The sequence below is a fragment of the Rana temporaria genome, chromosome 2 (assembly GCF_905171775.1).
Source record: "Rana temporaria chromosome 2, aRanTem1.1, whole genome shotgun sequence".
NCBI classification, from domain to species: domain Eukaryota; kingdom Metazoa; phylum Chordata; class Amphibia; order Anura; family Ranidae; genus Rana; species Rana temporaria.
The window spans coordinates 121,820,120-121,833,937 of NC_053490.1; the positions used below are offsets into that span (position 1 = coordinate 121,820,120).

The 13,818-nt window shown below is 41.8% G+C and overlaps 1 protein-coding gene across 2 annotated transcripts in view; it reads left to right on the forward strand.

Moving 5' to 3' along the window:
• Positions 1–13,818, forward strand: part of B4GALNT1 (beta-1,4-N-acetyl-galactosaminyltransferase 1) — a 234,513-nt gene that overhangs the window by 131,658 nt on the left and 89,037 nt on the right. For both annotated transcript variants that reach the window (XM_040340886.1, XM_040340887.1), the window contains one exon: positions 9,179–9,285. In XM_040340886.1, the coding sequence (XP_040196820.1) occupies positions 9,179–9,285 (107 nt within the window). The remainder of the gene's footprint in view (positions 1–9,178; positions 9,286–13,818) is intronic.

Genomic DNA, 13,818 nt, shown 5'->3' on the forward strand with positions numbered 1-13,818 from the left:
TAACAGACTGAAAAGCGCGAATCGTCTCTCACCAAACTTTTACTTAACACGCAGTAATATGAGATTAGCAAAAGCAGCCCCAAGGGTGGCGCAGGTGGAATCGAACTTCCCCTTTATAGTGCCGTTGTACATGTTGTACGTCACCACGTTTGAGAACGAAGAGATTTGGTCTTGACAGTGTGTATGCAAAGAAAGCTTGTCAAGATTCTCGACAAGCCTAACAAGGAACTCGTCGTGTGACTTTTCATGGGATAGTGTGGGCCCGTTCCATGCGCCTTGGAAAGATTACCACCTTGAAACTACCCTGTCTATATGTTTTTATTCGACTCTGGTCATGCACGTTTTTTTAATTTGAAGATGTCTTCATACCCCTTTTTTAATATCGTAAAATGTTTTTGTCTAGATTAAGTTGTTTTTTTTACGAAACTAATGTTCTTCTTTAAAGCTGGATATACACCAGCCCTCAAAATTTCCACTCGCCTACTAGCATTTGGCGAGTGGATTTAAGCTGGGGGCGAGTGATGACAGGGCTGCATGACCAATCTTCCTCCAATCTGTGCCTACACTTAGAGTCCTGATGAGATTGGCGGCCGAAGAGGAAAGGTGCATGCTCGGGAAAAGTAGTCTGGTGAGCCACGCACAGGCAGAGCAGTACACAGGTGGTCTCCTTACAATTCTCATTAAACCATGGGACCTAACAGTATGACCTTTCTGAGCCTGCCCCCCTCCCCGGGCCCCGACCAATGTAGCTGGAGAGCAGAAAGTAATGAGTGAGGTGGAGGATTGCAAAAATTACCACTCCGCTGCAGCGCTCACTGAAAGTTGCCCTAACATGAGAGCGGCAGCCTTCTAGTTTGTGCAGTTTTCTTCTCCTTGTGCTCTATGTAGGTGTCCAGCAGTTTAGCCTGAGCACTGTGAACAGACTGGTCTCAATGTGTGCTGTGCGCTGTGCTATGGTGTCAATGGCTGTGCAGTTGTGTGGATCTCAGCGCTGGATTGTACTCCCTCCCGCTGTGCTGCAGCTCCTCTCCGCCAGCCTGAATAAAAGGGGGAAGTGGGGACATGCAAGCGTGGAGCCGCACACACAGACTCCTGATGATGAGATGAATGGGAGTTGCAGAGGAGACGGCAAGAGAATGGGGAAGAGACCCAGTTCTAGTGCCCTGTCCCTCTGGTCTGCCCCCAGTGCCCTGTCCCATTTTGTTAAAGTTGTTGTTGGTAATATTGAATTTTGTAACATGATTCTGCATAAAACATTGTCATTCCATGAGATAATCTACGAGGGCGTGTTTACGGGTGCAATTAGGCGCAGGGCAGTGTATGAATTAGGTGGGGCAACTGGTGGCGAGTAACTCTTGAGGCCTGGCTAGTAGCTCAGGACTTGAAATTTTGAGCCCTGATATACACTATACAACTTTTGTTAGATTTCCTTTAGATTTACCTTCAACTATGTAGTAGAAGGGCCTGCCTGATTGCTTACAGATTGAAAGTGTTTAGGTTTGACCTCATATGTGGTTTTGGTAAATCTAAAGGAAATAAAAAATGAAATTGTATAGTGTGTATCCAGTTTAACTCTTCAGTGCTACAAATGCTCTTTATGCAGTTGCTCTTTGCCCTATGATGTAATCAACAGCCACTATTAGGTTATATGTTTAGATAGCTTGCCATAAATGCCTGCTGGAGTTTAATTACTGATTTCGCACTGCCAGGCATCTGCTGAGAACATATTGTTTCTGTACCTGGGAATAATGCACACCTTGGTAACTCCTATTATTCAGATTATATTTGCAAGCTGGAATTAAGAGTTTAAATTGGAAGAAAACACTATGGATTAAATAGCAATACATCTGCAATACAAATACTTATTGATCTTTGTTTATCTAATGCATTGTTTACTACTTATTTTAACTGCATTCCCTCTTAAAATTAATGGTAAGAAGATCAGTATAATGCATTGTGCATAGTACTGAACCTTTTACAAGACTGACAGTAGGAAATATTAAGTTTTATCTATTTAAAATGTATATGTTAACAGAAGTTTCCCTTTTTGTCCAAGTGACAAAGTATAACTAAAGACACTTTTTTTTTGTTTTGGACAGAGTAAGCGGGAATTGGAACACAGTCAGTTTTTATTGCCCTTATTTGTCCTGTTTACTCTCAAATTGAGAGGGAGGTTAAAGAAATTCACCAATTTTGAGTTGTCCCCATAAAAGTAACTGAGTGGAACTCTTCCAATGGGGACACGAGTTCTGTTGACTTAGGGGGGGGGGCCCTCAAGGGTTTCCCTTAATTTGCAAGGATTTCCTATCACTTCCTGTTTGGCTATGGCACAGGAAGTGAAGGTAAATCTCCCCAGTGGGACACAGATGACAAAGAAAACAGACAGGGGTTATAACTCCCTTACTCTATCCAAAATAGAAAAAATACGTTTCACTTTAGTTCTACTTAAAGTGGTTGTAAACCCTTACAGACCACTTAGGCCGTGTACACACGGGCAAACATGTACGATGAAACCGGTCCGCCGGACCGTTTTCACCGTACATGTCTGCCCGGGGATTTCTGTACGATGGCTGTACTAACCATCGTACAGAAATCCACGCGTAAACAATACGCGGGGCGTGTCCGCGGCGACGATGACGCGGCGACGTGGGCGGGCCTGCCAGTTAAATGCTTCCACGCATGCGTCAAAGTCATTCGACGCATGCGAGGGATGGTGGGCGCTCGGACATGTACGGTAGGTCTGTACAGACGACCGAACATGTCCGAGCGGGCAGGATTCCAGCGGACTGTTTTAAAACAAGTCCAGGAATATTTGTCCGCTGGGAAAAGGCCCGGTGGGCAAATGTTTGCTGGAATTCTGTCCGCTCGGTCCTACACACGACCGAACATGTCTGCTGAAACTGGCCCGCGGACCAGTTTCAGCAGACATGTTTGGTCGTGTGTACGGGGCTTCAGACCTACAGGTATGCCTAGATTAAGGCTTACCTGTAGGTGCAAGAAATATCTCCTTAAACTACACGGTTAAGATATTTTTCAAAAAGCGGGCACCGATGCACGCCGTAGAAAAAGGCGCAGGCGCACTGAGCATGCCGCTAGTGAAGGCTATCACGCCATCACTGCCGGCTCCCGCGCACGTGCGCAGGAGTGACATTATTGCTTTCTCCGGCCAGTCACAGCGCCGGAGGAGCGATACCCGGAAGTCACTCGCGTATCATGACGGAGGAGGTGAACAAGAGTCGCTGCGGGGGCTTCGATCTCAGATAAGTAATTTAAAATGAGCTAGTATGCTATGTATACAAGCTCATTATGCCTTTCTTTTGCAGGGTTTTTTTTGTGAGGGTTTACGTCCTTTTTAAAAATGTACATTAGGGCTTGCTTTGAGAGTGGTTCCTAAAAAAGGGATATTCTAGAATCTTAAAGGCCTGTCTTTATAAATTTAGGTAATAAAATCGTACTGAGCAAAATGACTAGTATCATATTTAAAAGTGAACAAATGAACTTCGTACTTGGTAGGGCAGCCACGAGTAATATCAAAAGACGCCTCATGAAGTTACAGACTAAACACACCCATGTTGGAATTAGGCTAATTTCCCTTGATACCTGCAAAGACTTGATTTTGTAGAGTGGTTGTACTTGATGTTGGTAATAACTACATTTTTTTTTTGCACTCAATTCATTAATTAGGGAATGTTATTATACACTCTCAGACACATACTTATATTAATAATTAGACAGTGGGGACTAGACACAGTTGGGACATCTCTCCTTTCCTATTTGCTGTTGCCACTCATACCTTTCCCTAATACCTATAGAAAGTTTCAAGGCGGAGGACATCCAACAATTTGGGCATTAAAGCCTCATACACACGCTCTAATTGTTGGACGACCGAGCTTCTGATTTTTGTGCCAGGATCTTGTCTTGCATACTAACGTTATGCAAATTGTCGTTTGACAAACACGAACGTAGTGATGTACTATGAGAGTATAAAGAGGAAGTTAATTTCTCAAGCGTCACCCTTTGCGTCCTTTCTAGATGCTAGATTGGTAGTTTACAAGACCAAATTCTTCCCAGTCATTCCTTGATTCCGAACATGCCTGTTTGGACTTTCGACTTTTGTGTGACGGATTTGTGTACTGACCAATCCGAAAATCAAACGTGGAGCCATCGTTCACCAAAAATTTACTAGCCGGTCATCCAACATTTGTTGTCCGAAAATTGGAAAACAATTGTCTAAAGTAGCGTACTAACGGTAAGAATTTCGGACAACAGCCTGTCAAATGACAATCGCCTTCTGATTTTTGTACCGTGTGTACAAGGCTTTAGACACAACCTATATACTTCCAGAATCAAACAAGTAGCTTTTAATGCCTTTCCTTGTAAACTGTAAAATTAGTCAAAACCACTCCCCACTCTTAAGCCTCGTACACACGGTTCGATTGTTGGCAGGAGATTGTCTGTTGACAGGCTATTGTCCTAAAATCTTACCGTTTGTACGCTCCTTTTGACAATTGTTGTCCAACTTTTGGTCAACAAATGTTGGATGACAGGCTAGTAGATTTTTGGCAGACAACGGTTTGACACCTGATTTTCATATGATTAGTACACAAATTTGTCACACAAGAGTCAAAGTACAAACATGAAATGCTCGAAATCAATGCTCACCAAAAACGAAATTACCAAAAGGGGCCTAAAGGGTTTCAAGAGCTCAAATTCCTCGTAGTACGTCACTACGTTCGTATTTGTGGCACGACAATTGTGTACCGTTAGTATGCAAGACAAGATCCTGGCACACACCCTTTTGACAAAAATCAGATACTCGGTTGGCCAACAATCGTACCGTACATACAAGGCTAATAGTATCCGTAAACTCATTTCAACATGTTTGCATCTATCATATGGAAAATAATCACTTTAACCAACAGTCTGCAAATCATATGTCTGTATTATGTTCAAACAACTTATTTTTTATTTTTTATAAAAAGATCACAGGACATGCTGGTACTTGCTCCACACCGTACTGTGAGATCGATGGACAAGCCAAGCACTAAGTTTGTGACACAGCTTGCAGAAGTCACCTCAGGAAGTTACTTTGTTTTCCTGTAGTAAGGGGGCAGCTAGTAGTGGAAAAGAAGAGTCTGTGAATCTTGCCTGCTGGAGTCTCCCCGAGATCCTACGCTGATTGTATTGCTGGGTGGAGAGCAGGGCAGAAGGAGATGCCAGGCAACCTGCTGTAGCTGCCCCACAAGCTGTTGGAAAGAGTCACATGGAGCATCAAGGGTATTTCCCCCAGTGGGGTTTTTGGGCAGCTCAATTATTGAATTATAGACAATGTATAAAAAAGGGTTTTACTTTATAATAACACGTACCAAAAAGATTTTCTGGTAGTTAAGATATGAGTTACAGTAGTACAAAAGTAATTAAAATTCCATACATATAAGTGGCAAAAAAACAACAAATAGTCATACAGCTTGGCATGTGTAGATACAAGCATGTAGCAATTCCTAACGCGTGTCAACCCTTAAACGGGTCTTCTTCAGAGGTTTTGTTGTAGCTAGGAGAGATTTACAAAATTATTAAATATTTTTACAAATATCCCCCCTACCCCCCTTCCCCCCATTAATTACAGGGGGAAAGAAAGGGGAAGGAAAAAAAACACACAAACAAATTTACACAGAGGATTAGCAAAATTACCAGGTCAATATGTATGGGTATGGAACAGTCTGAACCAAACTCTTCCATCAAGTAAAGGAGGCCCCAAATGATTCCCAGGCTGGTATCCCGACCCCTCCGCACCTCAATACAGATCACCCCCCAAAAAGCTCAGTGGTCACATGTAACTTACAGGAAATCACCGGATATGGGTGGCACCCCTGATGGTGGTAGGTCGGGGAGAGAGGGTCAGACACCTGCAGCAAAGCATTATTAGAAAATATATAATTACTTATTGACATATATATTTATGTGTATGCATGTATGTTATGTGTATGAATGTAATTCCCTGCCTGTGGACACTGCGAGGCGATCCCGAGTCTGGCTAGGGGTTACCGCTTTTGGTTCTGAAATTCCACCCCGAGCCAGACTTGGGAATACCGCTGAGGGGTTAAAGTATATCTAAAGCCAATACTTTTTTTATTTTCGTTTTGGATTGAGTGGAGAGGGATTACAACACCTGTCAGTTTGTATTCCCATCTGTGCCCCCGTTAGGGAGATTCACCCTCTATATTTGTCCTGTTTACCATTATCATTGAAAGTGAAAGTAAATGAAAATCCCAAATTTTAGCTTGCCCCTAGAAAAGTAATAGAGGGAATGAGGACACTAGTTCTGGGGGTCCCCAAGGAATTCCCTTTATTTGCAGGGCTTTCCGCTTACTTCCTGTTTGGCTATAGGACTAGGGTTGACACCGTTTCTTCAAACAAAACACTTTTGCAGCACAGGGCAATTTTTTGTTTTGCAGTAAACACTATAGGATTATAAAAGACCTGGGACACATTTGGGGTGTAGTAATGTAGAGTGCCCAAGTGGGTGTGGCCAAATTGCTCCTGCTGACATCATCACCCCACCCTTCAGTGATGCCAAACCGGCCCCCAAACAGCCGCCCGTAGTGGCAACAGATTTGTGTATGACTATCTCTGTTACTTGGAGAGCCACAGCCTGGTCTGAATAATGTGTCCGGGTTTCAGCTTCAGAAGAGCTCCAGCCCTCCTCTGGTCCTACTCCAGACCCTTACTTTCTGATTTCAAGCAATGCATCCAGCTTCTTCTCAGCAACAGCATAAGGAAAGGGGGGTGCGCTGTGATGTAAGGGAGAGTGGGGGGCTCAACTTCTGATGGTGGGATGGCTCTTGACATCTAATGTAAAGGGGAGGGGATGCGCTGGACAACTAATCTCACAGATACAATCGCTCTATTTGAGGGCAATCATAATGCTGATGCGAAATTATAGAAAATTTAGTGCATCGCAAAACTAAGTGAAATACTGATATGGTAGTAATACTGGTATAATGAGTACCAATAAACTTATATATGTGTATATATATTGTTAAAAAAGTCCAAGGAAAAAAAAAAAAATTTAATAAAACTCAAAGTCATAGTCCCAAATCCACAGGTGTCAAAAATTGAATGAAGTAGATATAATCAATCTCCACCACGTGATTAACCACCAGACATAAAGTGATCCCTCCACCGTTAGAGATGGCTACTCTCACCTTCATGTGTGGACCACTGAGTTAACAAATGGTCAGTAAGGCAGGTATCACAATAAACAGGAACCAGGCAGGTGTATCAGATCCTCATTAGGCAACCATATCACATGAAACCGATGCATGGAAAAGATAATCACAGACTAAGTGCTCTCTGTTATATTAGGTAGATTTAATCATAAGTGTATACAAAAGTCAGGCTACTCACATTTGGCCAGACTAAAAACGGCTTTTCAGAAGAACAGTTCAAAATATGGACGGCAGATGAGCGACGTGGTGTGCAGGCGCTGTTTTTAGTCTGGCCAAATGTGAGTAGCCTGACTTTTGTATACACTTATGATTAAATCTACCTAATATAACAGAGAGCACTTAGTCTGTGATTATCTTTTCCATGCATTGGTTTCATGTGATATGGTTGCCTAATGAGGATCTGATACACCTGCCTGGTTCCTGTTTATTGTGATACCTGCCTTACTGACCATTTGTTAACTCAGTGGTCCACACATGAAGGTGAGAGTAGCCATCTCTAACGGTGGAGGGATCACTTTATGTCTGGTGGTTAATCACGTGGTGGAGATTGATTATATCTACTTCATTCAATTTTTGACACTTGTGGATTTGGGACTATGACTTTGAGTTTTATTAAAAAAAAAATTTCTTGGACTTTTTTAACAATATATATACACATATATAAGTTTATTGGTACTCATTATACCAGTATTACTACCATATCAGTATTTCACTTGCCTTAGTTTTGCGCTGCACTAAAATTTCTATAATTTTGTATCTCCTTGGATTTTTGCGACTATCCTGTAGTGTTCAGCCGGCATTACTTGTGATCCGAACCCTGGGGGTCTTCTTCACTTAACACATTATTTTAAATATTTTGATCTATATATTTGCGCTGATTGCACCTTATTTTGCATATAATGCTGATGCGGCCCACAAGAAAATTGAGTTTGACACCCCTGCTCTAACATGACCTACTACATAGGATACAACTTATTCTAGTCCAGAGCCCCCTCTCTGCTTTTCTGATTGGGCTTCTGTCAAGATAGACTCATGGTAACTGCCATTGCTAATGTGTTTTTAAAGTTTATCTAAACTCCGGATCAAAAATGTAATAGATTATAATTTACCAGTCCTTAGATGTGGTGGCTTCATTGGTTTTCTTTTTAACTTCATGCAGCCTGCGCTATAGCCGAAAGACGGCTACTGCTCAGGCCTTACTTGCCGGGAGGGCGTCCAAAGATGTCCTCCCGAGCATGCGCTGTCTGCGCATCCCTGCGTTCCAGCTGCTTACTACGTGATCAGATGTCAGCCAATGACAGCTGATTACGTGATGTAAACAGAACAACGGTAATCGCAATTTTTTTCCCTTCATCTGTTCCCACCATCCCTCATCTGTGTGAGTGAAAGCAGAGTAAGCCATTTCAGAGCAGGAGAGAAGCCTATACAACTGAAGGTAAGGCTGGAGTTCCACTTTAATCACTTATTAGCATTGCTTTAATCTCTTGTTGACAGATCCTTATTTACAATACATTACGCTCTTAGATGGTAAAGGTTAGCCCTTCAGGTGATGAAAGGTGTAAAACAGTTTTCTTCTTATGCCGCGTACACACGATTGGATTTTCCAATGGGATAAAATCAGGTGAAATTTTCCGTTGGAATGCCGATGAAGCTGACTTCCATCAGTCTTGCCTACACACTGTCAGACTAAATTTCTACAGTCCAAAACACGGTGACGGAAAAAAACACTACGGCGAGCTAAGAAAAATTAAGTTCAATGCGTGGATTTTTCTCCGACGGAAGAATTTAAAATATGTTCTATTTTTTTACTCCGATGGAAAAAAGTCCGATGGGGCCCACACACGATCGGAATTTCCGATCGTGTGTACGCGGCATTAATCAGTTATTGATGTAACAGTTGTCTTATGTAACTCATATAATAGTGAAATGTTGTTTTGTTTCATTATTAGGTCATACAATCCAGCTGACAAGTTTATTGTTGCTGAAGCAAACTCCCCATTGCAATATCCAGTACAAGGCTTAGTGGTCCGACCACTTAAAACAATACTTATAACAGGTAAGTGACACATCACTAGCTAATTAACCTGACCATGCATCCTAGTCCTATATACGGTTCTATGGGCTTACAACCCCTGAAGTCCAATGCCCTAACTTTCACCAGGTTTGAATGACAATCTTGCATAAGGAAGAAAAGTGTACACTGACATTCACATGTGCCTAAGAGGCAACAAAACAAACAGCCTTCAAATCAAAGGTAACCGCACACCGCCGCTCACAACCGCAGACCATGCCTTTTTTCCTCTTGATTCGTGCCGCGCGATATCGCCGACAACAATGATTATTGTATTTTGATGGTGGGGAACTCTCCCCGCTGTCAGAATACAATAGCTTTGCAGGACAGATTTCCCCATCAACACCGAGTGTGTTGTTGGGGGAATCAAATTATTATTTTTTCATTCAACCAAAAAGAAAAGAAGAAAAGCATAATCTATGGCCTGCCTAACTCTCCAGATTGTCATTCAATTGGTTGTGAATGTCACCGGCGCAAAAGAAAATAAATAAATAAATGTGAACAGTGATCTGCTGCAGTACTGTGTGCCCTTAGTGGGGGTCAATAGTGCATAAGGAAGAAAAGTGTTACTGCGCTGATCTAATTATCCAGAGGTATTTAGTCTCTGGGAATATGAACATAAGTGAAATATCAGGGCCACAATGTACCCAATCTTAAATGTGAATAACCTGAATACAAACAATATATATATAAAAAAATGTAAGAAATATATGAGTCATACAAATGTGACACAGTGATTTCAAACTTGAATCATATATCTAGATCAGTATGTCAGCATACAATCCGTATGCCACAGTGCTTCTATGAGAAAAATGGCTGTTGTTGCTGCTACTGACCAACCAAATAGTGAAAACAATACGAAAGATATTACAAAAAATATTGTATATATATATATGTGTATAAAAACACAATATGCAGTATGCCAACTGCACCGTGAGTTGTCCAATAACCGATATTGGAACAAAATAAATATCAAAAAAGTGAAATAATTATCAAACAACCATACAAATGTGCAATGTGCTGGCTGCACTTAAAAATAGTCCAAATGACGGGCAATCTTGCTCTTATACAATAGGTTCAATGTTGGTAGTGCTGTGTACAGGAAAGTGCCGCTATTTCTTCCACCCGACAAAGATGTGCCACCATCACCAATGGTTAAAGTCAACACTCACCAGACCCCAGATATTATTAGGCTCCAAAGTGGTGTATTTTCTTTGTCCGTCAGTGGGTGTCGCCTCCTTTTCCCTTTTAATATACTACACCATGATGAGCCCCTTGTTTTTGAGGAATTGATGACACCCTGTAAAAGGGAAAAGGAGGCGACACCCACTGACGGACAAAGAAAAGACACCACTTTGGAGCCTAATAATATCTGGGGTCTGGTGAGTGTTGACTTTAACCATTGGTGATGGTGGCACATCTTTGTCGGGTGGAAGAGATAGCGGCACTTTCCTGTACACAGCACTACCAACATTGAACCTATTGTATAAGAGCAAGATTGCCCGTCATTTGGACTATTTTTAAGTGCAGCCAGCACATTGCACATTTGTATGGTTGTTTGATAATTATTTCACTTTTTTGATATTTATTTTGTTCCAATATCGGTTATTGGACAACTCACGGTGCAGTTGGCATACTGCATATTGTGTTTTTATACACATATATATATACAATATTTTTTGTAATATCTTTCGTATTGTTTTCACTATTTGGTTGGTCAGTAGCAGCAACAACAGTCATTTTTCTCATAGAAGCACTGTGGCATACGGATTGTATGCTGACATACTGATCTAGATATATGATTCAAGTTTGAAATCACTGTGTCACATTTGTATGACTCATATATTTCTTACATTTTTTTATATATATATTGTTTGTATTCAGGTTATTCACATTTAAGATTGGGTACATTGTGGCCCTGATATTTCACTTATGTTCATATTCCCAGAGACTAAATACCTCTGGATAATTAGATCAGCGCAGTAACACTTTTCTTCCTTATGCACTATTGACCCCCACTAAGGGCACACAGTACTGCAGCAGATCACGGTTCACATTTATTTATTTATTTTCTTTTGCGCCGGTGACATTCACAACCAATTGAATGACAATCTGGAGAGTTAGGCAGGCCATAGATTATGCTTTTCTTCTTTTCTTTTTGGTTGAATGAAAAAATAATAATTTGATTCCCCCAACAACACACTCGGTGTTGATGGGGAAATCTGTCCTGCAAAGCTATTGTATTCTGACAGCGGGGAGAGTTCCCCACCATCAAAATACAATAATCATTGTTGTCGGCGATATCGGGCGGCACGAATCAAGAGGAAAAAAGGCATGGTCTGCGGTTGTGAGCGGCGGTGTGCGGTTACCTTTGATTTGAAGGCTGTTTGTTTTGTTGCCTCTTAGGCACATGTGAATGTCAGTGTACATTTTTTATACTTTGATACAGATTTATTTCAATAAATCTACTACACTATGAGATCATTCTTTTCTGGCTTTTGTTACCTATTGTCCATGATATAGATGTATTTTGAAGCCTGTAAGCCTATGGTGATATTGAAAGTCAAGTCAGTAAATCCTTTTCTTCTCTGCCTTGGTGGATTCATATAAGGGCTTGATAGGCCTTCATTGGTCAAGAGGGTCTGGTGAGTTAACATTTTTAGCACATGTGGTGGAGCAAATATTTTGGAATGGAAGAAGAGATGTCATTTCATTGTTTTTAAGCATGGTTTTGGGATGCCAAATTAGAAGGCCAATATGGTGCCCTGAGTTTATGGGAGGAGCCCGGAGGGTATTTAAGCAGCCCACTCACACATGCTCTTTGTTGGTTCAGTGTGCGGTACTACATGTCACTGGCCCACCTCATGTCCGTGAGTCTGCGCATTCAATCGCATTCGACACCCTCCCGCCCTTCCCTTTTTCAGGGCACTTCTCAGCATATCCTTCTTCAATTAACTACCTATTACTTACCTTGGGTATACCCCCTTTTCTTGGCATACTGACCAGACCACCAAGGCACACTTCAGGTCTATTTATGTTGTAAGTCTTGTCGCGTGTTGATGTGATCCACATCTCTGTCGGTCAGAGGGCCACGACCATAAATATTAAAAGATAGACAGTGAGAAACTTATGGTTTTATATTCATATTATTTGTTTTGTATGTCTTATGCCTTGTACACACAAACAAAATTTCCGATGGAAAAAGTCTGACGGAATTTTTTCATCGGATATTCCGACCGTGTGTGTGCCCCATCTGACTTTTTTCCATCGGAATTTAGAAAGAGAACATCGGAAATTCAGTTTGTCTGTAGGGGACTCCGACGGAGAAAAAAACATGCATGCTCAGAATCAAGTTGACGCATGCTCAGAAGCATTGAACGTAATTTTTCTCGGTTTGTCGTAGTGTTGTACGTCACCGTGTTCTTGACGGTCGGAATTTGGTGTGACAGTGTGTATGCAAGACAGCTTAAACGGAATTCCGTCGAAAAAATCCATTGGAGTTTATCCCGACGGAAAATCCGATCGTGTGTACAAGGCATAACACACACTTGTTTACGTTCATTTATATATGTTTTTTGGATGATTTTTTCATATACTTACCTTTTTAGTAGTAGCACCTACCTTTTTCACTGCGCCACATTTTTAAGCATTGTTCATGCTAAGGCCCCCTTCACACTGACAGACTGATCGGGGGCTCCTGACAATTTTTCAGGTGGACCTGATCAGACCATCCATAGCTCTCTATGACACCTCTTTGGCATCCAATCCGATCCTTTCAGATTCCCCATCAGTCTGGTGGATCATATCGGATGACAGTCAGCTGGAAACAAACAGGCGTTTCGTTTCCATCCAACCGCATCATAGACAACAGCAGGCTATGTCTGTGTCCACTCTGCATTACGGAGCGAACATGGACCTGTACAACCAGCCTGCCCATAGATAGATCGAAATTTCAATCCATCTATGGCCGGCTTAAAGAGGAAATAAATCCTGATGGGTTTTTCTTCCTTTTTTCTTCTCTGCAAAGTAAAGGCATAATGTGCTAGTTTGCACATTATGTGACATATACCTGCAAACAAAGCCTGTGCCATCCCCGCTGGAGGCTGCATTTATCTTTGCCTGTCTTCTTTCCGGGGCTGCAGACTCCAGCTGTGTGACTGCCCGGAGCCGTGTGACGTCTTTCCTGCACACGCTCCTGAAGAAACGGCATGGGCGGCCTTCAGAGCGCATGCGCCAATGACATCATCGGTGCAGTGTACAGTAAATATCTACAGTACCTATAGGTAAGCCTTATTCTAAGCTTACCTATAGGTACAAATGTTACAGGGAGGTTTACAACCTCTTTAAGTGCTGCAGTGATTATCAGGACACCACCAGTGTTGGGAGGCAGGACTAGCTGTGTAGGAATTCTTTAAACAACGCTGTGTTGTGCATCCTTTCTTGTAAAATGTGTAGGTGATGGTCATTTCAAAATAATTTCTTTTCAACAGCTAGAATATTGTATTGTGACCCTCAACC